This window comes from Drepanopeziza brunnea (genome assembly GCF_022702325.1).
Source record: "Drepanopeziza brunnea f. sp. 'multigermtubi' strain 214-2 chromosome Unknown ctg9, whole genome shotgun sequence".
NCBI lineage: Eukaryota > Fungi > Ascomycota > Leotiomycetes > Helotiales > Drepanopezizaceae > Drepanopeziza > Drepanopeziza brunnea.
The window spans coordinates 922,663-949,877 of NW_027094072.1; the positions used below are offsets into that span (position 1 = coordinate 922,663).

At 49.5% G+C, this 27,215-nt stretch overlaps 9 protein-coding genes across 10 annotated transcripts; 4 read left to right on the top strand and 5 right to left on the bottom strand.

Annotated features, from left to right (window-relative positions):
• Positions 1–2,481: 2,481 nt before the first annotated feature.
• L3040_005676 (uncharacterized protein) lies at positions 2,482–4,781 on the bottom strand (the record flags this gene model as incomplete). Its single annotated transcript, XM_007295731.1, has 4 exons — positions 2,482–2,542; positions 2,768–3,296; positions 3,347–4,478; positions 4,527–4,781. 4 exons carry the CDS (start codon positions 4,779–4,781, stop codon positions 2,482–2,484), a joined length of 1,977 nt encoding a protein of 658 aa, XP_007295793.1.
• A 532-nt stretch (positions 4,782–5,313) lies between these two features.
• On the top strand, positions 5,314–6,043 carry L3040_005677 (uncharacterized protein; the record flags this gene model as incomplete). The annotated part of the gene is made up of 6 exons (XM_066154604.1): positions 5,314–5,320; positions 5,375–5,553; positions 5,605–5,647; positions 5,698–5,864; positions 5,928–5,954; positions 6,002–6,043. The coding sequence occupies 6 exons, from the start codon at positions 5,314–5,316 to the stop codon at positions 6,041–6,043; spliced, it is 465 nt and encodes a 154-aa protein (XP_066011456.1).
• A 627-nt stretch (positions 6,044–6,670) lies between these two features.
• L3040_005678 (uncharacterized protein) lies at positions 6,671–7,869 on the top strand (the record flags this gene model as incomplete). The annotated part of the gene is made up of 2 exons (XM_007295729.1): positions 6,671–7,031; positions 7,109–7,869. The coding sequence occupies 2 exons, from the start codon at positions 6,671–6,673 to the stop codon at positions 7,867–7,869; spliced, it is 1,122 nt and encodes a 373-aa protein (XP_007295791.1).
• A 455-nt stretch (positions 7,870–8,324) lies between these two features.
• Positions 8,325–11,372, bottom strand: L3040_005679 (uncharacterized protein; the record flags this gene model as incomplete). 2 transcript variants are annotated; one of them, XM_007295728.2, is made up of 1 exon in its annotated part: positions 8,325–11,372. In XM_007295728.2, the coding sequence occupies one exon, from the start codon at positions 11,370–11,372 to the stop codon at positions 8,325–8,327; it is 3,048 nt and encodes a 1,015-aa protein (XP_007295790.2). The 2 variants fall into 2 exon arrangements, with proteins under 2 accessions (XP_007295790.2, XP_066011457.1); XM_066154606.1 differs by having other exon boundaries at positions 8,325–9,170.
• A 2,168-nt stretch (positions 11,373–13,540) lies between these two features.
• Positions 13,541–14,632, bottom strand: L3040_005680 (uncharacterized protein; the record flags this gene model as incomplete). The annotated part of the gene is made up of 1 exon (XM_007295727.1): positions 13,541–14,632. One exon carries the CDS (start codon positions 14,630–14,632, stop codon positions 13,541–13,543), a length of 1,092 nt encoding a protein of 363 aa, XP_007295789.1.
• Positions 14,633–15,169: 537 nt separating this feature from the next.
• On the top strand, positions 15,170–15,793 carry L3040_005681 (mitochondrial 54S ribosomal protein mL58; the record flags this gene model as incomplete). The annotated part of the gene is made up of 1 exon (XM_007295726.1): positions 15,170–15,793. The coding sequence occupies one exon, from the start codon at positions 15,170–15,172 to the stop codon at positions 15,791–15,793; it is 624 nt and encodes a 207-aa protein (XP_007295788.1).
• A 2,088-nt stretch (positions 15,794–17,881) lies between these two features.
• L3040_005682 (uncharacterized protein) lies at positions 17,882–19,582 on the bottom strand (the record flags this gene model as incomplete). Its single annotated transcript, XM_007295725.1, has 1 exon — positions 17,882–19,582. One exon carries the CDS (start codon positions 19,580–19,582, stop codon positions 17,882–17,884), a length of 1,701 nt encoding a protein of 566 aa, XP_007295787.1.
• A 2,362-nt stretch (positions 19,583–21,944) lies between these two features.
• On the top strand, positions 21,945–23,225 carry L3040_005683 (uncharacterized protein; the record flags this gene model as incomplete). The annotated part of the gene is made up of 3 exons (XM_007295724.1): positions 21,945–22,040; positions 22,123–22,428; positions 22,479–23,225. The coding sequence occupies 3 exons, from the start codon at positions 21,945–21,947 to the stop codon at positions 23,223–23,225; spliced, it is 1,149 nt and encodes a 382-aa protein (XP_007295786.1).
• Positions 23,226–24,168: 943 nt separating this feature from the next.
• L3040_005684 (uncharacterized protein) lies at positions 24,169–27,176 on the bottom strand (the record flags this gene model as incomplete). The annotated part of the gene is made up of 2 exons (XM_007295723.1): positions 24,169–26,887; positions 26,944–27,176. The coding sequence occupies 2 exons, from the start codon at positions 27,174–27,176 to the stop codon at positions 24,169–24,171; spliced, it is 2,952 nt and encodes a 983-aa protein (XP_007295785.1).
• Between the last annotated feature and the right edge of the window lie 39 nt (positions 27,177–27,215).

Consider the following 27,215-nt stretch of genomic DNA (forward strand, 5'->3'; position numbering starts at 1 on the left):
TGGCCCATCTGGGAGAAATAAGTCTGCTCGTTCGCAAAAGAAATGCTTCCTAGAGACGATCGAGTGAAAATTGTGAGTTGGTCTAGGGCAACGGCTGATTGTGTAAGAGGTGGTGGCTGGCCATTTTCTAAAGGGACTAGGTAACTGGAGCTGAAGTTGTTCTCGTGGGCCAATTGTTCAGCTTTGTTGTTCGAAATATTGAAAATGAGATCCCAGTCGAACCCATAGTCAGCAGAGAAACCGCAAGTCAAATCAGAGCCCAAAGACTGCCAGGATTCTGTCCTGGATTGAGAAATCTTTCGTCCAATGCCTTGACTTTCAAGCTGGCCAACGGTACCTTGAAAAGGATCTGACACTGGTAGGTGGAAGAATCCTGGTGAGCCATGCTGCCCGTACTGGGAAATTGGAAAGCTGGACTGTGGTGCCATTTGAGCCGAGCAGTACTGTTATCCAGCTCGTGAGTCAAGAGAAACTAGGTCACTGAACAGACTGCGAACAAAAATGTCAGGCTCTGGGGAGGGGACAGCTGGTCAGGGCTCATTGCGGGAAACTGAATAATATATATGTATATTTATGTATATCAAGGGAGAGCGTCGAGAAGACAAAGGACCAATGATACGCAGCAACGAAAGAAAAATAAGGTACTGGTTCTCGCTTCTGGATGAGGTTTGCCTTCGCTCTCGAAGAGGGCTTTCGTGCGTTATCAAACACGATAATCTCAGGAATAAGCATATACCGCACCATCGGAACTTCAGGATACAGTACAGAGGCAATCTTGAATACGAACTAGTTGGACTCGGCAACGAGGCGGAAGAAGATGATTGGAATAGGGGAGTTGATCCTAGCATCCACGTAGACGAAATCAACCAGATACATACTGCAGCCTGGTTCGTCCAGTATCGAAGAAAAGGAGTCGAAGCTGCTCCGGGTATGATTTGGAAGGCTATGCCAATCCGACTCACCGAACCATACCAATGACACATAGTTTCTGAGATACTAATTGGGATAGTTTGAGTGTGTAAGCACATCAAATGGCATATCCAAAACCCAGGGCTCGCAGGAACTGTGGCCGGCATCTCATAGCCTTGCGTGCAGAACCCTGTTCTGAGAAAATAACCGTCAAGCAACTGATTCAACGGCTGCCTAGGGAAAAGCCTTGCTGGGGCTGTGCCGAGAAATGGAAATGCTGTCTGAACATACCACGATAAGGTAGAACAAAAGGCGGTCTTCCCATCATTGCTGCACGCACTCGGTGGAGGCCTCAATACTGATAGCGTCCGGGCGATCTATTGCCACTGCTGCTGCTATCATCGTTCGCTAGCCATCCGAGGCATCGGGCAACGAGATGCTGCGTAGAGACGGGATCTGGAGATGAGAGATTCTGGATGAGCAAGTCGAGGAGGTTGAAGCCTTCACATTGCCCAGTAACCTCCTACTCTTGAAGTCGGGCCATCGGTCTTATTTATTGAAGAGTGATGCCGTGCAGCACGAGTATGCCAGATGGTTTGTCTCAGCTCAACTGGGCATTATACCACGGCCGTCTGGATCACGCCATGTTTCGAGAGGTGTGAGAGTTAGGCAACTGGTCTGGAAATGGCATTGTTCGCCTTCTTCTGCCTCGTCGCCGCGAGGAGGAGCCGGGTGTAAACGAGAACAACGCACACGCAGTATATTCTCGTCTCATATAGATCATGCCCTGAGAGACTATCATCTTCTGCTTTCAAATCGGGGAGGTGGAACAAGGATGATCGATTATAATAATTTATGGACCAAAATCCACTTCAGGTCTGTTTAAATTGACGAATGAAAAGCGGCCTCCAAACTGATTGTTTCGTATCCAAGTGTGAGAAATGGAAAATAAAAAGGGCTCTGGAAACGTCATGGTTCAAGGCAACACCAAAGCGCCAGTGAGCTGAGATGATGATTTCTTTTTATAAATTCTGCTTTCCTCGTCTTGTAGATACGACCTTTCTCGCCAGATGCAAGTCTGCGGCATGTTGGGCAGCCATGCAGACGAATTCTTTGGCTAATGGTTGATGCTGGTGGAATTAGCCTCGAAGTTGAATTGAGTTAATCTGTATGCGAATGGTTTGCTGCACCCGGCCGCCTTCGAATTCCAGACTGGATTAGCCGGGCCTGCAGTTTGAATCGGGATAGAAGATACTGCAGATCTGTTAACGAATACAAACAGCCTGTAGCCGAGCACCGGCACATATTACTCGGTCGCATCTGTCAAAGAGCGGAGCAATCCGATGATGGTTGATCCATTTCTATTCATCAGAAATTCATACAAGTATCGCCACTGAGCTCCAGTCAAATCCATGAACAATAGAGTGAGAACACCAAGATATCCTTGGTCAAGTGAGCAGACTGTTTGCTACCTAAGGATGCAAACTTTGAACCTTAGCCAGAACGAGGCCAGTGCAAATAATCATGCGCCTTGCTTTCCACAAAAGTTTCCATTGACGCCGCACCCGTTACTCATACATCGTCCTCAAGAAACTTGTAAGCAAATCTAAAGTCTGCTTTTCTGCGGTTCATCCTGCAAAACGATAATTAGCAGAGAGCTCGATAAAATCGAGACATCAACTGAGTTTGTATTAAGGCGAGAAACTTTTTAGCGTCAAAAAGCTCGGCCAACGAAAGGTTCGTCAAGAAGACGAAACCTGGGCAAACGGAAATCCACACTGCCAACCTGATACACTCTCTACATAAGGCAAACTTGGAAACTAAACAATGGCAGTATATCGAGATAGATAAGACCTACCATGTACTCTCGTAGTCGAAAAATCGATAAGTGCCTTGCTCGAACTCCTCAGTGATTGTCTTTGGTTCCTCGTGTCTCTGGAACCAAGTTTGATACTGCTTGTGGAATCGCCAGCTCTGGTCCTTGAGAGCCTTAGCTGCAAGGTACTGATGATACGTCTCTTGCTTGTAGTAGAAGACATAGAACAGCGTATCTGGGTCGATCCTAGAATATAACCGGGCATCATCTAAGCAGGGATTGACCTCTTGAGGATAGTAGGCAGGCGTTTTGACGGGGTTTTTTGGCCTGTAAGCTATCGGTGCCAATGCATCAGAGAGGTCCGGATAGCTGCTCAGTGACGCTGAGAGCATCCTTTGGGATGACTGTGACTGTGGAACAGTAACCCGTCGTGAACTGCTCTCGTATGACTGTAGCAAGTCGTCCAGGCCTGATGGCAAGTGGAAGATGGATTCATCCTGGTCATCTAGAACGTTGCTCTTAGTACCGTTTGCGACCCCATTGCTCTTGAGAGGAGTGGTTTCTGCTTCGGCTTGGAGAAAGTCAGCAATTCGAACAATGTGAGAGCGTGCGGACACGTACCTTTGGCTTTCTCATGCGTCGCCTGCATTGCTGCAGCTTTGCCGGAAGTGACTCTCGAAGCCCAGGGTCTAGAACTATCGGGTTGCTCCAAGGTTTGCCGTGATGTACTAGGGGCTACACTCGATGCACTCAATGCTGGTGATTTCGTTTGCGAACTCCCAGGCGTATCAGGTACTTGAGTGCCGACCAGAACACTGGACCGCGTAACGGGTGTCTGATGCACGCTTGCTGGCTGAGAAAACAATGGGGTTGGAGATGCCATCACACTTGGGGTTCGATGCGAGGGTAGCGGCGGATGTCCAGTTAAGGTATTCGGCGGTGGGAGAGCTTCAGGAGGCGGAGGTAACGGAGCAATCCCCATCTTGTCACTTGCTGCTGCTGCCGCTGCCGCTGAAGCATACTTCAATGTCTCTCCAGGCGCTCTCGTCGGCACAGCGGCAGGCTTCATCAGGCTTGTCGTACTATTGGAGATGGTCGTTAACGGCGTATGTAGAGTAGCTACCGTCGGTAAAGGACTCTTCATCTGTGTTGATGGTCTCCGAGCTGCAGCAACAGGAGGCTCTGGTGCAGCCTTTGGTTTTAGGATACTGCTCGACCGGACGTCTACTTCTGGTGTGTCATCCTGTATTGACTGTGTGTCTTGCGATGACACACGGTCATTGTCATTATTCATGCCGTAGTTGTCTTCGTCTTCCTTCAGGTCGAGATCATCGTACATCGTTTCGTCTTCCATATAGTCCTCACTCATACCATCCGTGATGTAGTACTTTATGCTTTCCTCCAGATCATTGACTTGCTCGGTCTCCACTCCGCCATTCTCCAAAGATCGTTTTATAAGCTCCAGCTTGCCCTGATGCCATTTATGCCGTTCTGTTATCCTCTGTATCTCGTCGATCCTATCGGCCTTGGATGATTGATTTTTCCCCTTCTTCATAGTGGCCTGTAGCGATTCCGCCTCGGCTTCCAATGTTTCTATTTGGCGCTCTAGGTCGTCCACCGATGTGCTCAAGAAATCACAAGCATCCGACTTTGCTCGCTCTTTTGGATCCAGCTTGGCTGCAGCGGATAAGCCCTCTTTCGAAAACGCTTTTGTTTTCATAGCCTTCTCGACCGCCTTGAAGTTCTCCATCTTCTGTAATGATATTAGCACGCTCTATAGCGTTTTTAATCCATAACATACAGTTTCGATCAGTTTGCGCTTGTCCAGCAGAGGACCTTTGTCCTTGATGTCGTTTGACTGGGCCCATGTCTTGATCTGATCCCGAAGCCTCTGCAGCTTCTTAATCTCGCGCTTGAGGTTATCTTCCAGCTTGTCTTTCTGGGCGGCATTCGACGATTGTTCAATCTTCTCGTAGATCGAGTCAAACTCCACTACCCCCTCGTCGACCTTCTTGAAGCACTTATCGATCTCCTGCTGAAGCTTTCGGGCGGCCATCTTGTATCAAAGAAGCGCGCTTGAAAACGCGATACTGGTGTAGTATGATTGTGTAGGTGCAGTAATGTCCAAGGCTTAGTTTTGATGGTAGAGGATCTAACTCTATGCGCTGTTCAAGATGGTAGTAGCGGGCGCGGCTGTAGTTGAGAAGAAGCCTTGTCGTTTGGTAATTAAGTCGGTTTGAGCGTTGACTTCCGGTTTAAGATTAGGTAATCCGGGAAAGCGCGTTTAGCTTTTTAGGTGCCTAATATATCGGTAAACTCTGCTCGAAGGCGAGTGTATATAACAATCAATATTCCCATGCTGCTGTACCGTAGATTGTGCCATCTTACAGCAGGTTTCAAGCGTTTTGAATTTTATCGAAGCATGAATGTCTATGTACGTAGAATTTGTGATATCATATAGTATCAAATTCTACACCTTTACGACTATAAAACCCATTTTTGTATTTAAACAAAGTAATTAGCAACGGCATTCTCAACAGACCATTCTTTTTAGCGCCTCCCAATTTTCTCAGGCATCGAGCGTCACAATGAAAGGCAAACCCCCATCCCTTTCCCTATCGCGTTCTTATAACTGACTAATTACAAAAGCCATCCTTCAACGAGTGCTATCAGCATCAGTGTCCGTTGATAAACAGCTCGTTTCTTCCATAGGAAAGGGGATCTTGGTCTTCGCCGCTGTAGCTCCAGGTGACACGGAGCAGGATGCCGACGCTCTCGCAGCAAAAGTTCTGAAGATGCGGCTATGGGACGATGACACTGGCGGCAGAGTTGGAAATCCCAGCCATGTTCTCGAATCAATGTATCTGATCATGTTGTAGTGGAAGCAAAGTGTACAGGATATCAAAGGGGAAGTGCTATGCGGTAAGTGTATACTTGGGATCTTGAGAGTATTCGTGCTCACGAAGGTGTAGTATCACAGTTCACGTTACTGGCTTCTACGAAGAAAGGGTCAAAACCGGACTTCCATGGGGCTCTTGGAGGAGACCAGGCAAAGGAGTTGTATCAGCTCTTCTTCTCGAAGGTACAACAGGGTTATAGCCCGGAGAGGGTCAAGAATGGGGTATTTCAGGCTATGATGGTAAGCAGTTGAAAGTTACCTATAATCTACATGTGCCGTTCTGCTTGCTGACCAACATCAAAGGAGGTTACCTTGGTAAACGATGGCCCGGTAAGTGAACTTCCAACTTCCAGTCAACAGACCTTGACTCGATCTAGGTTACTCTAGAAATGTCAGTGGGCCCAAGCGGAACCAAGTGAACGGGGAGCTACGGATGTAAATTCAAGGTCAAGCAGCTTCACTTCATTGCCTCTTCGTCATTATTTCTCACTCCTGAAGCCAGCCACCGGTCTTCAAGGACATCATTCTCGAAATTAGCTGGAGATTCTCGTACAGGCCAGCGATGGATTTCTTTGTACACACACTACTATACATCCGCTGAATCGGGACACGACAACACGATCTTCCCTAGTGGCGTACTTTGGAAAACGGTCACCTGATTACTCTCTCTCTGAATCAATCACAACATAAACTACTTTGCTGAGCTCTTATCATATCCGCCAATGACTTCACTTCAATAGGTTGAAGGCTTAATAGGACGCCTGATTCCATGTGGAATCAAGCAAGCAAGCTAGAAACTAAAGTTTGTTGAAGTACAGTAGCAACACTCACTCAAGGCCTGGATTTACACACCCTCTTACATCCTTGTAATCACATGACGTGACCCAGCCTGCCGGTTAAAAGAAAATCCTCCCGCCATCAGCCTCGTCGTTCTAGTAACTTCGATAGCTACAAAGTAGGTACATATAAAGAATCCCGCTCCTCACTGCAGGAAGAAACCAAACAAACTCGTTTCAAAGACTCCTACACTCAAAACATCCTCCAATATGGCAGACGCAACATCCACACCGGCAAAGCGTAGCCGCGTCTTCTTTGACATCTCAATTGGCAAGAACTCAGAAGGCCGAGTCACTTTCGAGCTCTACAACGATGTCGTCCCCAAGACCGCTGAAAACTTCCGCGCTCTCTGCACCGGGGAGAAAGGTGAGGGCAAGGCTGGCAAGCTGCTCTCGTACAAGGGCTCTACTTTCCACCGGGTCATCAAACAATTTATGATCCAGGGAGGTGACTTCACAGCTGGTAATGGAACTGGTGGGGAGTCGATTTACGGCAGCAAATTCGAGGATGAGAACTTCGACCTTAAGCACGAGAAGCCATTCTTACTCTCCATGGCCAATGCTGGCCCAGGTAAGCTTCAATTAGCAACAATTGCCCTCCCTGGGTGCGATTAATATTTCATGAGATGAATGCTAACATTGTCCCAGGTACCAATGGCTCTCAATTCTTCGTCACCACAGTCCCAACCCCCCATCTCGACGGAAAGCACGTAGTCTTCGGCGAAGTCCTCAACGGCAAATCTATCATCCGCAAGATCGAGAACTTGCCTACCCAGCCCGGTGACAAGCCCAGCAAAGAAGTCACCATCACAAACTGCGGCGAGTTGACCGGCGAAGAAGCTGACGCGGCCGAGACCAAGGCTCCAGATTCCACCGGCGACACATACGAAGACTTCCCAGAGGATCAAGCTGGCGAGAAATCCGCTGCATACATCCTCGAGGTGGCTACAGCCTTGAAGGGTTTTGGTAACACAGCTTTCAAGAGCGGGAATTTGAGTGTTGGCTTGGACAAGTATCAGAAGGGTCTCAGATATCTAAATGAAGATCCAGATCTGGAGAAAGAGCCTGCCGAGACAAAGGCAGCTCTTAACGCTCTGCGCTTTACGTTGAATTGCAACTCAGCTCTCCTGGCCAATAAGCAGAAGGACTTCGCGGAGGCACTGAGATGCGCTTCTGCTGCTTTGGACGTCTCTGACATCTCGGACACGGATAAAGCCAAGGCTCTGTACCGTCGTGCTATCGCTGAGATTGCGCTGAAGGATGAGGAGGCTGCGCTGACGGACTTGACTGAGGCCAACAAGCTCGTTCCTGGGGATGCAGCGATCGCGAAAGAGCTGGCAGCTGTGAAGAAGAGCGCTGCTGAGCGGGCCAAGAAGGAAAAAGCTGCGTATAGCAAGTTCTTCTCATAGACTTGTCGCCGCTATTGAGCGACGGAATGGCACGTACAATGTCCAGGGACGACTTACGAATTTGATGGCTGGGGTTGGATGATTTGACGGGATTTGTGCACTTGGAGCATTGGAGCATTGCTGCATTGACGAAGGCGCTCAAAAGACAGGTCTTCACGGAGCGGAGCAATGAGGCGTTTTTCGTACCCACAATCCCATGGGCCAAAATTTGAGATGTTACTTGAGCCTATGCTCTCCTTGCTTGACAGTCCTACTCATATATCCAGTTTGCAACAACAAAGGAATATATTGGTATAGACAACGACGCGTTTCCTCCCCAACTATGATACGCCTATTTGAACTACAGAAATGATTGCTCATCATAAAGCCGCTCACTGTATGTTACCAACCCCCACAGGCGACAAGACTCTCGTCCTCGAGAACATACCAACAGCGCTGAACATCAGAGGTTGCGATCAAAACATACCTCCCGGTCCATTCCATGAACTCCCAGCACCCGCACTCTCAATGTAATGCGTATTCGCATCACTGCCCTTCCCCTTCCTCCTGAACCCGCTCAAAAATCCCGAAGTCTTCCCGTTCCGGCTCTGCCCTCTACTGGGGGGACTCGCTTGACCGGTGTCTGTCATTGTATCGTAGGGTTTATGGTGTTTGCTCTCCTTGACGACCTCCTTGACGAGCGTGTAGTCCCATAAACTTCGTCTCTCTTTTTGCTCACTAATTTCGGCTTCACTGCACGCCGAGCCAGATGGCAAGCGCTGGTTCGGTTCTGGATTTATAGTGTTCATTGCAGTGTATGAAGTCCCAAGCGGACTCTCCAATTCTGGTTCCGAGTACGGCTCTCGATCTGGATTGGAGTATGTTGAAGGACTCGTGACATCGGTGGAAATTTTCAGCGTCTCGACGATGTCTTCCCATTGCAGTGATAAATTGTCGGCGCCACGGTCTGCCCCTTCAGCTTTCAGGAGGCAGTCATCCGTGCGGCGTTGGAGGCCGAGGCATAGCTTGTGGAAATCAAGAAGCTCGCCTTCGAGACCTAGAGGTGCCATGTAGTGTGTCGTTGTGTCCAGCCAGAGCTTGACCAAGGAGGAAAAGTTACGTGCGTGGTCTATGAGATATGGCAATGAAGGGAACCCTTCTCGCGATGTTGGTGGAAGTCGTGCCAGGATAGTTATGGGCGTTGAGTAAGATGCTGGAAGAGCGTATCCGCCATCACGCTCTGCGGGGATATCACAGATGGAGTCGAGGAATTCTTTGATCCCTTGTCGGTGGGCAGTCAAAAACCGATTCATGGGCTCCATCCAAATCTCCTTCTGGCCAAAGTGTGAGAGGTTTGCTAGTGCTTGCAAACTCTTGGCGATTAAAGTAAGACTTCGTTGAGCTTTTGGTTGTGGGTGATCTGGAAGTATACCAAACAATTTTGGATTGAGAAGAGCAGGGCAGAAGAATCGTAGAAATAGAAAGCCAGAGACGCTGGTGTATGCCGTAGTACGCAGGAAGTCGCCATAGCGGTCCTCGGTAACAGCCCGGATGTACTTGAGAATTTGTCGAAGCTCGGGTGGGCATCTTTGGGCTGATCCAGCGATGCTTTCCCAGATATCCGTCGTCAAAGCCGTCAACAGTGTCCAATTCTTATCAAGGTCGTCAGCGTGCGATATGCGGGACGGGTCTACCTCGCACTCAGGGTTCATGGTGTTGATCCCATTGATTTTTTCTGATAAAACCTCTTCCAAGTACTCCTTCCCGACCCGCCTCATGTAGAAGTCAAGGGCCTGGGTTAGGAGAGAGTTGCCGCGAAAGAGGAGATTAGCCTCTCCTTGCAAAGACTTTCCTACATCTCTTACCGTCTGCTCACGATCCATCATAGATGAATAAGACTCGTTGGAACCGAGTCTCCTGCTCCATCTTAGCCGAGAACTAGGTGCCTCCTTGCCAAGGCCGTCGACTTCGTCTTCAACAAGTGCTGTGAGCCATTCCCCAGCATGCCCAGACACTTGAAAGATATTCATCAATATCTCGGCAAGTGTCTTTAATCTGGAGGGTATAGCCTGGGCTATCTGTACAGTCAATCCACTACTGAAGTTGTGCAAAATTTCGGAAATAGGTTGATAGTCTTTTGCGAGAAGAACTATAAGCTCATCATGCCGCACCCTGAGAAACAACTCTCCAATCTGCTGTTGTTGGTCATCGAGGATTGGCCACCAAGATTCATTGTCAGTTCCCTCGCCCAATTTTTCCAGGGGTATTTCGGTAATTCCACATGTCGTCTCGACGGAAGCATTCGGCGTCTGAGCAACAGATGAGGAGAGGAAACCATGTGCAGAGGTCATCGGATGCACCACTTGTTTCAAGGCAATAGACAAACTTGGTAGGTGTGCTGGTAGATCCAAGAACTCACAGTCCTCTCTCCAAAATGGATTCCTTGTCTTGGTCCTGGTTTTCGTACGGGCCCGAACCTCGCCACCCAGTATGACTTCAACAAGGTAGTCTCCCACAGACGGGTCATGCTCCGAAGCCTTCGCGGATTTCTCATGGTGAGAAGTATTGGTTTTAGAAACAGTTCTGATTCTGGCTTCAACAATGCGGAGGGATATTGACTTCTCCAGCCGAAACATATCATTGGTAGAAGGCAAAGGCTGGTTGACCCCCAGACCGTCACTGTTCTCCAAGACCGAGCTTCGTGGGCCGTAGATCTCGGGAACAGTGAAAGCTCGCAACAGGCAAAACCACACCTCGTGTGTCAGGCGTGACTCTAGCGCGATGTAGACTGGTCGGAATATAGATAGTTGGGTGGAAGTGGGCGTGTATTGTGGAAATATGGCGATACAGAACTCTTCATCAAGAACGGACCTATCCAGTCTTTGTATAGCGCATCGCGATAGTTGAGATAGTTGTATGACTGATAGTAGCGTAATGTCGTTCTCCGTCAGAAGCTTGAACTCTCCATTATCCTGAAGGATGCATGATACTTTCCGCCAACCCGACCGCTTTGACGAACGCAAGTCACGAGTTGAGACACGACGTACAATGGCAGTCGGAGAAGAGGGGGCGCCTTTATCCCAAAGCAGTAATTGTGCAACTTTGATGATGGTTGCCCCTCTCTGCCTGGTGCTGAGTACCGAATCACGCCTCTGATTCGACGGTCTCTTCTCCACCAAAGGCGGTGCTGAAGATCTTGGTGGGCTGGCCGAAAGAGAAGTTGTTCGGATCTGTTGCCAGCACAGCAAAGCTGCCAGCCAGAGATCATACTCTGCTTTGACCATCGGCTTAAGATGTATTACTATGGCTGATGCTCTATTCGACAGCTCGAGGCACTTGATCGGTCTCTCTGGCGAGTTGAAAGGCTTCACTCGACATCCTCGCAGATCAGATATTACGACAAGATGGAAGGGACCTCTATCGTCACCTTCGTACATGAGAGATCCCTTGATATCGTCGATATAACAAATTCCCGCATATCGTGGCCCTTTTTCGACGACCTGGTACTCTACTTCCCCTCTCATACGGCCACACAAAGTTTTCATTAACATTAGAATCTTGTTGGCGTCGGCTGTGGCCACGGGAAAAGGAAGCGAATCCACTGAGGGAACATCGCCTATATTAGGCTGAGGTGACGTTGGCCTTGACGGTCTTTTCAAAAGACGACGCCCACCTTTCAATGAGTTGGACCTCTGTATCTGTGGAGGAGGTCTTGTAGAAGCCGAAGGAAGCCCAGACGAGTCGGAAAGATCGGTCTGAGGTAATACATCGTGGGACGAGGGAGAGACTGCTGAATGCACGGAGCCGACACGATGCCTGCTCTTAGATACACTGCTGGAAAGTCTCCGTTGGTGGGAGGGCTCGTTGATAGTGCGATTCCGAGGCCGGCCGGGAAAACTGATAGGCGGAAAACTGATAGGTAGTCCAGCGGAACGGCCTCCACCTCCTCTTTCTTCAAGCGAATCGGTGATCTGTGAGTCTTGATGGACAAGCCTTTGCCGGTGGTCTTGGGTTTCTCCTCCTCCATATACAGACCGCGGTGATGTGTGCACTGGTCCGACACCGAACAATCCGTCTCTCCCTCCCCCCCGGCTTTCTGGTGTTACTGGACGCAGGGTATACATTGTAGACTGCACTCTCTGCGCTGTGTAGGAATCGCTCTTTGTTCTTTCCGTGCTCCTTGCCAGGGTTTCGGAGGCATTTCGTTGCCAGTTCTGCAGAGAGCCGTCACTTGCTTGCCGTCCATTGTAGTTTCTACCGTCCATTCCTGGAGGCAGGATTTCGTTCATTTGAGGATGCTGGCTCATCTATATCTGCTCGTATCATGCCCTTCCACCCGAACTTCCAGGAAAGAGCCGGGGCAGCCCGATCGCGAGAATTTATCGCAATATATAGAGGGGTTTGGTTATGATTCTTACGGTGGCGGCGACATCTGACGTGGGCGAATAGATGTATGGCGGGTCAACCTGATCGGATCCACCTTGTCTTTCAGCAATTTGAATGCAGTCGGCGCAAGCTGGAGATCTATACCGAGTCGAGGGCAAATTCGCAGGCCTTTTTATCGACAGTCCTGAGGTTTGTTGGCCACAAGTCTTCCCAGTATCATTCCTCTGTCTCTTCCCTCCTTCATCCTCGCCTGCCTATTGCCCAAAGTGCCCGTCGAGTGAAGTGGCAAAAGGTCCAATCTCCTATCCTCCTGTGATAGCTGTCGGGTTAAGATCAGAGGGAGCGAACGTCAGGTTGACGGGCCATTCAAGATCAGAACAACGGTGTTGTGGGTTTGGTTCAGATTCGATGATGCTCTTGGAAGCTTGTATAACTGTCCCAAGCGCAGATCACCAAATGGCGCGGGGGCTGTAGCGGGCGGGTAAGTACGTAGGTATTATCATTCGACTTGCGCTCAGTCATTTGTAATGTCACGAAGAATATCCGAATTTCTAGTCCAGGCAACTCGGTCCTGGATGCACTTTCAAATGCCAATTATTTTTTCGTCACGATCAATGTTTGGCAATAATAATTCGAGAAGAGAGTGGGAAGTGATAGGCATTACCTTTTGTACTGGAGCCTCAATCCGTCCTCCATTGGAAAAAGCCGAAACAACGTAGAAAGATAACCAAATACGACCACTACTATCTATCTATCTTTAACCTCAACACGTCAAGCCGCTTCCAAACTATACTCTTGCTTTGCTGAGCATGAAGGATATTCTACCGGTGGCATTTCCGTCCATCTCCACACGAGTAGAGAATATAAATAAGATTCGCAGCCTTTATCGTCAACTATCGGGAAGTGGTTATCAGTCTGCATGGGAGCATGTGCCGCAAGTAGATCCCCGCTATCAAGGTGATTGATTGACTGTTAAGATATCGAAGAGAATGCAACCCTATGTCCTCGTGCCATTGTACCAACGGTAAGACAGTTGGAAATCTATCTAGTCAGCTCTCATCAATTTTGATCTCAATGACCGTGAGTTCCGTGGTTCGTGAATCCTTGATATGTTGACATTGAACAGTAGAATTATATTAAATAACGCACAGTCTGTGGCCGCTAAGAGACAAGTCATTTCGACTCAAAACAACTCACTCATTTCCTAGCCCAAAAAGCAAATTAAAGCCGATACCAAGGCACCCCAGATATACTGCATCCCAAGAAGTAAAGACATCTATAGATCCGATAGCCTGTCTCTACTCATTCATCTGAAAGACTGCTCAGACAGTCCATCGGGACTCGATGGGCTCAGAGGTCGGCTCCGCATGCCACTAAGATCTCTACTTCCGGTTCTTCTCAATGCTTGAGTCATTGTTTCTATCGTCAACTCGCCAAGAGAGGCGTGAGTTGAGGTTGGGCTTCCAAGCGGCCTTCCTTTGGGAGACATTTCAATGCCTTTCAACGATGCTGACTGACTTGTTGGTGGAGAAGAGCTGAAACCTTGAGACGACACAGGAGAACGAATTGGCGATGGAGATTCATTGTGACCCGAGGACAGCGAGCTCAAGCCCGCTACGTAGAAAGAGTCTCTGAACCCCGCGTGCTCTGCATGCTCTGACTGTAAGATATCTGAGAAGGATATAAAACTCAGCCGCGGAGCATCTGTGCTTTCGAGAGCGCCATGATTTGAAGCTGCATCATCCTTTTCTGGATGGGTACCTGCATCATCTGCGTAGAGACCAGTTCCACCACTCGGTTCAAGGCCTCCTAAGCCTGGAAAGCTCATAGAGGCTGGTATAGCCGCTGGTTGATGGTATGAATGCATCACAATCTCGACCGTGTCTGGATCAATGAAACGGTTTGTGATGGCTTCTGACGATGCATCAAGGACAGGTGGTATGTGATTCTCTGTCTGAATATGGGAGGGAATCGCGGGAGAATTCGTGATGGGGAGAGAGCTTTCCTGCACATCGCGCTCGAAGATTTGAGATCCAGCGGGCGAGACAAGGTAAGGATGGTTTGGGTGGGATCTCGGGGAAGACCCAAGTGGAACTTTCCGGGGAACAGGTTGGAAAGTGATCGTTGAAGCACTGCTGGCAACTATAGCAGCATCCCCTTTCTTCTTCCCCTTCGCCTTGCTTTCTTCCTTCTTCTTGCCAAAGCCAAACAATCTTCGCTTTCCATTCTTCATGCCTGCCGCCTCCTCAACATCACTGCCGTTGGCCTCGCATAAAACAGGTTGGGGTCTTTCCGGGAAGCCCTCACCGAGAAGAGGTACATTTGGTACGTTTGTGGGAGTACGGGCCCCAGGGACAGGCGTATTAGGCTGTACTGTGCTGGATTCGGGTGCGCTCATTTTCAAGTTGTTCGTGGTAGTCTGCAGTCTTCGCTAGGAGTTCGCCGTTCCGGATATTCTGAAAACTCTTGGTCATGAGTATGTAATATGCGGAAACTGCATACACACTTGCGCAGCGTGAGGAATCGATGTTTCGCGTAATGTCCGACGTTTGATATGGGAGAGAAATGCTCAAAGAGCTTGAAAACTTGGACACATGGTGTGATGTGTAGCAGGTTGGAGGGCTGGCGCGGATTACCAGTGAGCTATTCTGTCAATGCAATGCAATGCAATGCAACAGTCGCCGGGCTGGATCGGAATCAGGATCCCCAGGACATTGTCGAGGTTCTGGCTGAATTGCGTGTGTTTGTTCGGATCTTTAGACCTCATGACCCTCATAACTTGCTTGACGGCCCGGAAGCATCGATCTCCGACTCCGACCTCCGACCACCGAGCCCTGAATGCATTACTTAGTCATCACAACACCCAAAAAAAAGAGGGAAGCTCAACGGCGATTCCATCTTAGACCTCAACCTCCAAGCAAGCCCAACAACAACAATGGACACACGGCTTTTCAGGAGGCCTGCCCTCGATCTGCTAGCGGGTAGAGGCCAATGTCTGCTCTCACTCAATGCCAGCTCCCGGCGACAGCAATCTTCATATAGACGCTCGAAGCAACGGATGAACATCAAACCAGATCAGTCCTTCGTCCTCTCCAACGAATCGCCCCGACAAGACCACATAATCTTCAATCCTCCGTCTTCTGCTCCCTCCGTCTACCACACGCCTCTTAAATTCCTGCCAAAAGATGACAAGAGGAGACAGCTTCTCGCTACTACCGCCTCGAGACTTCAACCCGCGAAAACAGAGCTTCCACCGAAGGTCAGACCCAACGGAAACCATTTACCGCATCACCACTTGAAGGAAGCGGACATTGAGGAAATCTATAAGTTACATAGGAAAGACCCGGAAGCGTGGGGATGCAACAAGCTGGCGCGGAAGTTCAATTGCTCGCCGTTCTTCATCAGTATTCTCCTGAAAGAGTCGGGTGTGGATGATACAAAGCGGAAGGAAGAGAGGGCTGCAAAGAGACAGGCGGTTATGGATGCATGGGGACCACGGAGGAGGAAGGCAATGGAGGATCGGGACAAACGGTTTGATCTCGCTCTTATGGGCCAGTAATGCTTGAGAATGGATGATTGTGAGCATAAAATCCGGACTCTCGGGGCGATGGCTGTTAGTATGGATTGCTGGTAAATGGGAACGATTGAACAGGCAGATGAAGGCCAGCAGACGTGAACCTGGCGTGGGTTTGCAAATGTTTTCGATCCACGGGGCATTTCATAGTGTATGGGAGGTGCAGTGCGGGCGAGGCGTTTGAAGGTGGTATAGAAACATGTAAAGATAGACAAGTTTCCAATCAGGCGCCTGGCTTGAATGTTCTTCAAGCTTCGCTATCATAGATCATCTGCATTTTCCGTGGTAAGTGATGGATGGCTCTTGACTTCATCCCGCCAGCCGATATTGGACTTGACGGTTGCGTGCTTGTTCTTGCGCTGCATCGATTTGTTTGTTTTGACCCTCTGCATACTTGAAAATTCTTCGACCGAGTCGTCGAAATTCTAGTATCTACTGTGATAAACAACTCTCTCTCCCATGTTGTCATCTTACCAACAGCTATCTTGTGGCAACAGAACCGCAAGCGGCAACGCATTCTCGGAGCTGCCCGAATTGTTTTCGATCTCCAAGATCAGAGAGGTGACAAAAAAAACCTGTTCGCTTTAATTCTATGATTCTTGACGGTATCAGCCAGATACTGTACTTAAGTGGCATTTCAGGAGCACAAGTCCGAGATACTCAGGGGTTTTTGGTCACGGCCTCTCTGGAGCATGGCGACCACCTACTGCAAAGGATTGCGAATTCACTCAGTTGAGTCAGTCAATGGCGGTGGAGCGTTCCATCCTGTGATTTCGATGTTGATGTCCTTCATGCCATTCACTCGCATTGCCGCTTGAAATAGTCTCATGTCCGTCAACTAAACGGTACCTTTAGACCATCGTTCAAGAACTACTTTTCAGAAGAGCATGCTATGTATAGCTTGCCTTCAGGTTCCTACAGGATAGAGAATAGAACCTTATACCTGAACGATATGGGAACATGGCAAGCGTAGTACAGGTATCATGGCACTTCTCACTAGCTTCCCCTCCGCCGAAGCATTTCCGTAATCTCTACTTATATTCAAGTTCTCATATTCCGGACATCCAGCAAGCGGGATGGTTTGGAAGGCATTTCGTCTTTAGATCAAACTGGACGGGATCGATTGGGCCCTCGGAATGCGAGAACGAAAAAACCATTCAATCCAATTGGGTTGTAGACTAGTCCTTCTCAGTATCATTGGATTTTGGGGACTTTTAGTTGGGCTTTGCTTTTTTTTTCCCCCTTTCCTTTGGTATATAAGTTTTGGCACGATGGGCATTTTAACGTTTTGATCTCCTCGCCATAACTATTTCCACCGGCGTATAACGATCAGTGTGCCGATTTCCCTTTCCTCCTTTCTGTACTCACGATTTTTTGTTGGCTGAATTGTGATGACAGAATCGCTGGTCCAAGGGCATGGAAGGCGGGCTACTGAAATGTGTGTATCACCATAGCGATGCAGGTGAGCGCTAGTAATGAGCAGGAGTCGACGAAAAGGCTAGCAGAGAATAAGAAGAGTAGTTTCTGCTGCAGCAGGTTACTTAGTCAATCGACGGAAACGCAAGTCAACAACTGTAAGTGTTGCTCGGGGGCGAGAGGAGAGCATTCCGATACTCGTTCAAAGGAAAACATATTAAGATGCGCGTCACATTTCGACGTCTCTCATAGAAAGAATAAAATACATTGCTTATTGCAGTTCCACTCTTGGGATGGTGGATTGATTGCGGAGGTACACTCAAATTCGCAGGTTTCCAAGCCTGAGTTGCCTAATCAGGGAAGCAGAGCTCTCTATTGAATTATTCTTTCCGTCTCTTTTATGGAGTAATGTGAGGGGTGTACTTTTCCAGGCCTGTACTAAGGTAATTTGCGAAACGCCTTGACTCCATTGCACAGACCGATCGCTTGCTCCGACTTCCAAGAGATCTTTCAAGATTGAATCGGCCAAATCCCTTGTCAAAGCCCTTGTAAAATGATGCTTTCGCTTTTATTCCCATGAGGGGATAGGGTACCGAGCAGCACTCGAGCGGGTATCAAATATGCTTACCAAGAAGCATATTATAACAACACTGCACTCTATGCAATGGCCAAGAACGCCAACAAAATAGCATAATCTGCCTCCAACAATGCCATGTCCTCCGGGGTGTACGATGTTCCGTTGAACGCCGCCGCTGTCACCAGGCTCTTCCCGGACCCGGCTGGAAACAGGTCCTGGTCGGTGCTGTGGGAAACAAGATCATCCGGCACTGTTCCATCGACGAAAAAATCGCGGATAGTCTGCGTCAGGGAGAGAGAGGCGAGAGAGACGGAAGTGTGGCCTGGTCCACGACGGATAGCGAGCCTGGAGGACTTTGGCAGGAGAGAACGGAGCTTCTCGGCCGAGACGAGGGGTGTGGCAGTATCGTGCTCTGGGTTGACGATCAAGATCGTGATTTTTGCTTCCGAGAGCATAATATCGGTTTTAGCCATGGATGAGATACCCGCTGGTGGCACGAGCGGGCGGGTATCAGGAAAGTGGCGGCAAAAAGTGATGGGTTTCAGGCCGGCGTTGAGGAGTGGGGTGTCCTGGTCGATGGAAAGAGACTTGGTGAGGTCAATCACAGTTTTCAGAGTTACGCTACTCGAGGCGGCGTTGTCAATGCATGTCAGCGGGAATTCGCGCAGAGTAGCAACACCCGGAGCTTTCGCGTCGGTAGGTGCGGTGGCGGCTGTACCAGAGACAGTGGTCAAGAAGGCAGTTGGGTCACGGATCTCGAGTCCGGCGATGATATTCGCAACCATGGACCAGGTGACAGGAACTCGCATCAAGGACCAGAGGAGGACATTGAATGAGTCAAGGCTAATAGCAAATCCGTTGTATACGACCGGGTCCTTGAAGAGGGTCTCAAAGAGATTGTCGATTCGCTCGGTGAGGGTGCCGGTCACACCGTCTGGTGGAGTCGCGAGGGGGCAGTTTGTGCCAGCATCTTCACAAAACGAAATCAAGTCGTTGAGAGCGTCCCTCATCGAGATCTGGTCGTTGGGGAGCTGGTTGTCGTAAGTCATGGCATTGGCTTCTGGGTTGACAGCTCCATCTGCTACTACTCTTCCAACTCTCTCTGGGAAGGCCTGGATGAACTCCGCGAGAAAGATCGTGCCGTATGAGAAGCCCCAGTAGTTCAACTTCGCGGTTGTCCCGTCCACGGCATCGACGATGGCAGCCATGTCCCTCGCTACGTATGCTGCAGAAGACGTGTAGAGGGCATCGGAATTTTCGGCGACACATGCATCAGCCAGTTCTTTGACTGATGCATCGAAATCAGTGATCTTAGTTTCAACCTCAGCATCGTAGCTAGAGTTGGAGTACATTCCGAGCCAGAGGTTCGGACCTCCGGGAAGAGCCTCTGAAAAGGTGAATTCTTCTCCGGCATTGGGGAAGCATTGCATCAAGGGGGTAGATTTCCCTACACCGCGAGGATCCCACCCGACGACATCGTACAAACCTCCGGTGATTTTCGAGATGGCTTCTCCAGCTCCAGATTGGACGAAAGAATATCCAGATGCGCCTGGCCCGCCGGGATTGACGAGAAGGGAGCCCAATCGCTGGTCTTTAGCGACTGTGGAGAGATAACGGATCAAGGCGATGCTGGCAGTCGCTGTTGAGGTGGTGCTCCTATCATATTCGAGGGGAACTGTGAGAGAGCTGCATTCCAGTCCAGTGCCGCATGAGGTCCAAGTCAGCTCGGCTGCAGAAGCGAGAGACAACAAGGAGAAAAGCAGTGTTAGAGATTTCGACATCGTGTAAAGAATGAAATTGACCCAAACGAATGGAAGAAACTGCTGTCGGTGAAGCGATTTAAAGTGCCTGAGCCAGATTATTTGTATTGCAGTCGAGTTTTCTTTATTCCGTTTGCATGAAACGCTAAATCAAGAAATATTCGCCTCAGGGATCGCCCTGTCTACGACTTCCGGCGGCCCGACTGATTAGACGCAGTTCTGGCGGATTTGAGCGAGCAATTACTGGTTCTAGAAGTAGAAGAAGGATATTGGAGCCGAGTGAACGAACTCAAACTAAGTATAGTAAGAGCAAGTTAAACGTTAACTGAGCTAAATCCACTCATTCAGTTGTCTTGAACAAGCCAAACCCGGTCTGGAACGCCTTGACCTGTGTCTGCAGAGTACGGAGTAGGGGGAAAGCAAGGTAAAGCATCTTGTGAGCATCAAGTACGGCGCCGACGAGGACCGTCGCAGTATAACAAGAGCAAGAGTACTATAGCACCACCGAACCGAAGGCGGTCTATACCTATGTATAATCAAGAATCTTTGAGCCTTTCGGGCACACGATTACAGAGAGTTAGACAGAATACACAACTCTATAATGTCTATCAACTCAGGGCAGGGGATTGCGGAGGGGAGTAGGTAGCTGTAAACCACAGCCTCAATAAGCCAAATACGATATTCGCAGGACGTGACAACACACTCTGTATTACCGTACTGGAATTACAGATCTGCAATGCTATCAATAGGCAGATCGGCAGCCAGTATAGTTCTCTATCTGAGTAGGTAGTCCGTCACTCTTGAAACCTTCTACCACCTTACTAGACTTTCCTTGGCTTGGCACTACCTCTAATATTAGATATCCGTCGACTTCTCTACATTAACCTCCCCGAGATACCGGTAGAAGCAGACCCGGTTTAGTTCGATTACCCTTAAAGTAGGCAGCTTACAGACGTCCAAAAAAAGTCTTGTCAACTCTTCTTATCAACTCTATTCCGGGGCCAGGGGACCTCGCTTCGCAACGGTCGTAATATAAGGCTGCCTTCCGAGGCCTTTTACACTAACGCTACGTCAATTTTCCATAAGAAATACGATTTAAAAGAATAAAAAGAAAATGTAACGCTTCAGCTCGGCCGCAAGCTAAAATTAAGGCCCTTTGCAGTTTCCGTGGTAAGTTTTCCGGACTTAATAGCTTCTTTCAGCGCGATGCAGTCAGCTGTCCCTCGAGCATTCAATCGATAGTAATAGCAATCGATAGTTACAGCCTCTTTTAGCCCGGTGCAGCCAGCTGTCCTTTGAGCAACCAATCTGTAGCAGTAGCCTCTTCCAGCCCCTTTCAGCGCGATGCAGCCAAAACTGTCTCTCGAGCATCCAGTCTATAGCAATAAGCCCTTCTAGCCCGATGCAACCAGCTGTTTCTCGAGCGTTTCCTTCCTTACAGTTAATTAGCTAATTTTGAAGAGTTCGAGAAGTGAGGGTACAGAATTCGGAAAGAGAAGAACCTATAATCGTAGTTTTTCATTGCAAAAGGTGGCTACAAAAGGTGGTAGTCCTACGCGAATCTGGCTTGTCATACCCGCAAGATTCTTCTTTTTCTTATTTCTTTTTCTGATTACTAAGCGCTTAGCCAAGTTTTTGGTGAGCCTCGATGGCCCAAGCTCAAATGGAGCACCCAATCAATGTAGCGGCCGTCGGTCAGGTGACCGTATTTTCAACAGTTTACAGGATCCACATTAGCTCAACATTACTGTAGATTAGAAGATTTTGACAAATCGATCGCTTACGGAGTACTTAATGAATTTCAAACCTAGTTATACAACTACATCTCTGTAGTTTGTTAATTGAGTTCCTTTTCGTACCCCGTAATTACTTTACGCTTCCCCATTTATTTCAAGGAGAGACATTTGTAGTACTACTACAACTAGTTGTAGTAGGGAAAGGGTCTGTCCATTGAGTTTCCAGACCCGCGGGCGCGGTTTCTGGGAAATCCATGGTTGAGAACTGCTTGGCGGATCTCTTGGGGCGACGCCAGCCGGGGGTAACTTGGCTTTCTGAAAAGCCTCGTTACATCCGACGATTATCTGTTCAATTTTTCATCTAAGTGATGAAGATATTTGTCTCTCGACGTATGGAGTACAGTACGGAGCTGAAACAGCCCGGCGTGTGGGGTCGGCTTCGGGAATCGAGCCTGGTTGTTTTTCCGAGCCGAAGAATCGACACGTGATGACCGCACTGTCGGCTCTGGGTCCGGGGATGATCAAGACCCCGCTAAAACCATATCCGAAAAGCCCCCCAAAAAAATGTTCGCCGACGGGAGTCTATCAGTCCGTTCGACATCCTGAAGCTCACCATCATACCATTTCCCCCTCTGTCGCCCCCTAAAATGGGGAAACTCAAGACAGGCAAAAAGAACAGCTCCGCTGCCAGCTCGAGCCCATATTCGAAAGCGCAAGCCACCACCAACAATGTCTTCAAATTTGTATGTTGCCGTTCTTTTCTCCCCTTCCCCCACCACTCCACACCATACATTGCACAATACTGACTTGAAGTTATTATTGCAGAACACAAATGTGGGCCAGCACATCCTCAAGAACCCTGGAGTCGCAGAAGCCATCGTCGCTAAAGCGAACCTCAAGCCCACCGACGTCGTTCTCGAGGTCGGTCCCGGAACCGGGAACTTGACGGTGCGCATACTGGAGAAGGCGAAGAAAGTGATAGCGGTAGAACTGGATCCTCGTATGGCGGCAGAAGTCACGAAGCGTGTGCAAGGGAAGCCTGAGCAGAAAAGGTTGGAGGTCCTGTTGGGGGATGTGATCAAGACCGAGTTGCCGCATTTCGACGTTTGTATTAGCAATACCCCGTACCAGGTATGTTCTGTGGTCAGTGTACGAGAAGAGGAGGTGCTGATGATAGATAGATTTCGAGTCCGTTGGTCTTTAAACTTCTCGCCCTGCCGAATCCACCGCGAACCTCAATTCTCATGTTTCAGCGCGAGTTCGCGTTGCGACTTACTGCGCGACCTGGCGATCCGCTGTATTGTCGATTATCAGTGAATGCGCAATTCTTTTCTAAAATCACGCATATCATGAAAGTAGGCAAAAACAACTTCAGACCGCCGCCACAAGTCGAATCGTCAGTAGTGCGGATCGAGCCGAAGATGGGCGCAGAGAGGCCAGGCGTCAGCTGGGACGAATGGGACGGCATGCTGCGCATATGCTTCGTAAGGAAGAATCGTACGATGCGAGCGAGTTGGCTTGGCACAAAGGAGGTCCTGGCCATGCTGGAGAGGAACTACAAGGTCTGGTGCTCGGCAAACCAGATCCCGGTCGACGATACGGAGATTGGGGAGGATGAGGAGATGGAAACGGAGATGGACGGGGAAGGGGAGGAAGCCGAGTGGGGCGGCATTATGGATGTGGACGAAGAGGAGGACGACACCCCTTCCTTCTTCAAAGAGCAGGCCAAAAGGGCAACGCAGGAGAGTGGAGGGAAGACGAAGAGCAAGAAGAAGAAGACAAGGGTTGCGGAGTTGGTCAAGGAGAAGATCCGCAAGGTGTTGGAGGACGTCACGGAGTTGGCGGATAAGCGAGCCGGGAAGTGCGACGAGAATGACTTCCTACGTCTCTTGTCTGCTTTCAACGACGAAGGCATCCATTTTGCGTAGATTAGAAGCATCTCCGGGTCGGATCTCGTAATTAGCAAGGCGTTGGTGGGAATTCGGGTATTTTGAAAGGGTCGGGGGGGGGGGTTACAAAAAAGCTACGAGTCTCCGTTTTGAACCTTGTGCAGAATGAATTTCTGGCAACACAGGCTCAGGCGAATGAATCTACGTACGAAGTATCGTTCTAGGTATATCATGCAAGCTCTACTAAGTAAGCACTTGCTGCTAGTAGCCAGCCCGGCCCCACAGAATGCTACAATAAGTTTGCAACAAACCGGCCTCTCGGTATCGGTAGTCTGTCTACCTATCTGCCCGTCTGCCCTTCTGCCTCTGCCCAAGCTATCAAATCCACTCCACCTTTCACCTTATTTTGGGCTCGAAGTGGGCTTCTTCTTCTTCTTCTTCTTCTTCTTAGCGAGCCCGGAGTGAAACAAGGTGGGAAAATGGATTGTTCCCACCTCAGCTGGTTGGTTATACATCGTTGCCAATACCAGTCATGCTCCCAAGCAGAGAAAGAGAGAGAGAGAGAGAGAGAGAGAGAGAGAGAGAACGAGAATTTTAATACAACAACAATGCTAAAGGTGATGCGAAAGCTGTTCCATGTTCATTGTCTAGTCATTTCACAGAAGAATGCATGCACAGAAGCATACGTACATCAGCATCTTCCCCTTTAACATCCAGATGACCCACCTGCTCATTCCCTCCCCTATCTCAAAAGGCTCAAACATAGATGGATGCAAAACGTATGGCCATATTCTCAGCCCATTCATTACCTAGCTAGGTACTTGCGAGAAAACCCCCATCGTCCATTTCTCACCCTCAATATCAAGACCGTAAAGAAATTTCCATCCATCATGCAGTCTAAAGTGGAACGACGAAAGAGAAGTAGTACAGGTAGTACAAACACATTATTGTAACACATAATCATCAGTCATGAGATGGAAAATCAATAGCCACGACGTCTAGCTCTCCCGCTTCCAAGATCAATATTCTTCATCTCCTCCAGCAAAGCCCAAGCGTCACCTCCGCTTGGCTGAGGTGAGCCATGAAAACCGTCGACAGGCAATTTTTCCGGAATTGGTGGAGGGCCAGCCGCACCTCGATAACCAGAGCTGCCCCCGTAACTGGCTGCGTAGTTCTCGTTCGATTGGAAGTCGATCGAGTGAGTTCCGGGGTGGCTTCTTTGTGAGTAGTTGTTATCCTGGTAGCTTGAGATGGGAGCTAAGGGACTCGAATTTTGCGCAGAATGTGCAGACATCCGGGCAGATTTCTTTTGCAGCCGGGTGCGCCCAGTTGGGGTTACCGGATCGTAGACAGGACTGGTGTTGTTTGTATAATTGGACATGGGTCCCATAGATTGGGGTCGTACAGCTACCTTCAATTGCCTGCGACCACTGGCAGAGATAGGCTGGGGACCGCTCAGTGGTGGCCGGTAGTTTCGATCCGGTAGTTGAGATGCATATTTTGGACCTTTTGACTCAAGCAAAGGTGCATAGTTGGACTCTGGAATGTGATCACTTGGATCAATCTCTCGACCATCATACGTGATTATCTTTGCATCAGGATCTACTCTCTTTGTATCGTAGGCCTCACTGATAGAGGGCGTAGAAACCGAGCTGACGAGATTTGTGTTTAGGGCATTGTAAGAGTCGGGCCCGAAAGGAACGCCGGACAGTCTCTTCTGCTCCTGTGAAGGTTGTGGTGAAGGACTGACAGACTTACGCATAGGGACCCGGGGATCAGGAGAGACACCTCTCGGATTCGTGGCCGGTGTTGATGCAGCTGAAAAACGACTTTGGCGTTCATCGTACGCAGAAGCCGCTGGCACGATGGCAGCGTCATTGTTGGGGTAGGAAAGAAGCTTCGGCTTATTCTGTTGATACTGAGGTGGGTTTTGATAACTGCTTCGATTTGAATTCCCAGCATTCACGCGCTTCTCCTCAAATATTCTCTCAGAGATTTCTTGGGCAATGATAGGATCCATGCCAGGAACCAGAGTTGCGGGTACAGAAGGCAGAGCATAAACCTGGCTATTTGAATGGCCTCGCGAGTGGTTGTAGCTTGATGAATGGACCATTTGCTGATCTTGAGATTGCCCGCTTGGCCTTTGATGGTATGCCGCGCTCCCCATCTGATCCTCGCTTCGCCTGGATTCTTGCTGGTTCATAGAATTGTAAGATGGACGGGATGAGACCGAGTCCTTGGGAGAATTCTGATACATGACTGAGCTGTTCGAGTACTGATGGGTAGGGGTTGGAGCGTGGGAGATGCTATTACGACCGGAAGCAGAACTTCCTCGACCACTGACGTTGAGGGGAGCGGGAGAAGGGACCTGATCGTATCTCCGCTCGTTGTTTTGCGACACGCGAGAAGTACCTCTCGGTCTAGAGTAGCTTGCACCCGGGGATGGAGGAGCATCTTCGACAGTCGGTTGCATCGAACCGTAGTCAGCATCATACCTTGAATCATAGGAATGATGACGAGGAGGCGAATATTGGTTGCCACCGTTGGCTGATCTCCGAAATTGGTCCTGATTCTTTTCCGGGCTGTAGGCATGGTACGAACCGGTGTGCGAGTGCGAGGGTACGGAGTGACGATGAGGTTCATGTCTTGTGGCATCGTAGGGGTTCGGAGACCGATGATCGGGCGAGTGTCCATAATCACCTCGAAGTTCCGCGGGACGAGGACTGGCTTGATTACTCCCAGTCCCAATCCTGCTTCGATGAGCTGGGGGAGGCGGTGGTGGACCCCGTGGGCTTGGAGGGGAGCTGAAGGAGTCCGGTTGGGGCAGCTCATATGGACTTTGCTGATGATGGTTGTACCTATCCAGGGGATCGATGCTTTCCTCATCGCCTCGATAAGGGTCTGCTGAGTTGCTATGCGAGTATTCGCTTTTCGACGCACGGTCGTATGCATCGTACCGATCATTTTGCGCGGGCTGAGTTGGAGGGGTAGCTGGCCCGTATCCGTTCGTGCCTGAACTCATGTCGTATCTTTGGGCTGGGGAGTAATTTGACGGAGCCGCACTATATTCCATGTTCTGAAGGGGCGACTGGCTTGAGACATAGCTAGGCGATTGGTATCCTCGTTGGGGAGTCTGAACGTGTTCGGGAATCGCTGTTGGGGGGTTCTGGTACCCTCGCGGGGGTGTCTGGCTATGCTCTGGTGCATTCTGGTATGCTCGGGGAGGCGTTGGGGCCTGATCAGGAGCCGCTGACGGTGATGGCGGATATCCTCGAGAGGGAGTTTGAACTTGATCAGGAATGGAAACGGGCAAAGCTGGTGCCCCTGTCACCGGATCCGATGGCAATGGCCTTCTCTTCACCGGAGACTGGGACTTCGGTTGTCTAGGACCCTTGAGTGAATCTCTGCTTCCTTCGTCCATGCTATTTGTCACAGGAGCAGCCGGTCTGACCCTTTCCGGCTTCTCTTGTTTTGGCCGCGTATCGTAGTATGTGATCTCAATCCTGATCTCGCCTGCGTATTTTCCCTTGCAACTCAGATTGTGCCACAGATCATTCTGCCCACCGCCAGGGACAACAACTTCCTTCAAATCGACCCAAGTCTCTCCAATCAAGTCAGTCTTCTTGTCGTCGTTGAAGACCGACACTTTTAATTGGTAGTAATCAGGCGAGTCGTGAACGGTATATCGCAACTCTTGGTCCCTTGGGCAGAGTTAGTATAGTATTGATTGCAAGACCCCCACCGCCAATTGACTTACCACCTAGGTGTTTGCCCTCCTCGTCTGTCTGTCTCTGTCTTTTTTGCTTCCTTGCCCAGCCTTGCCGCGCAGTAAGGATCCTGCTTACCGATTGTCTTCCTGTTCGGTAGGTTCTTTGCCCGGTCGACAATGAGGACCAGAGTTCCAATTTCGGGGCCATCGACCGTCATATCGGAGTAGATACCAGCGGTATGGACGCCACGAAGGCCATTGACCTTCGTTTTGCTCGCCATGTTGTTGTGGTGGTGGTGGTGGTGGTGGTGGGAGTGGTG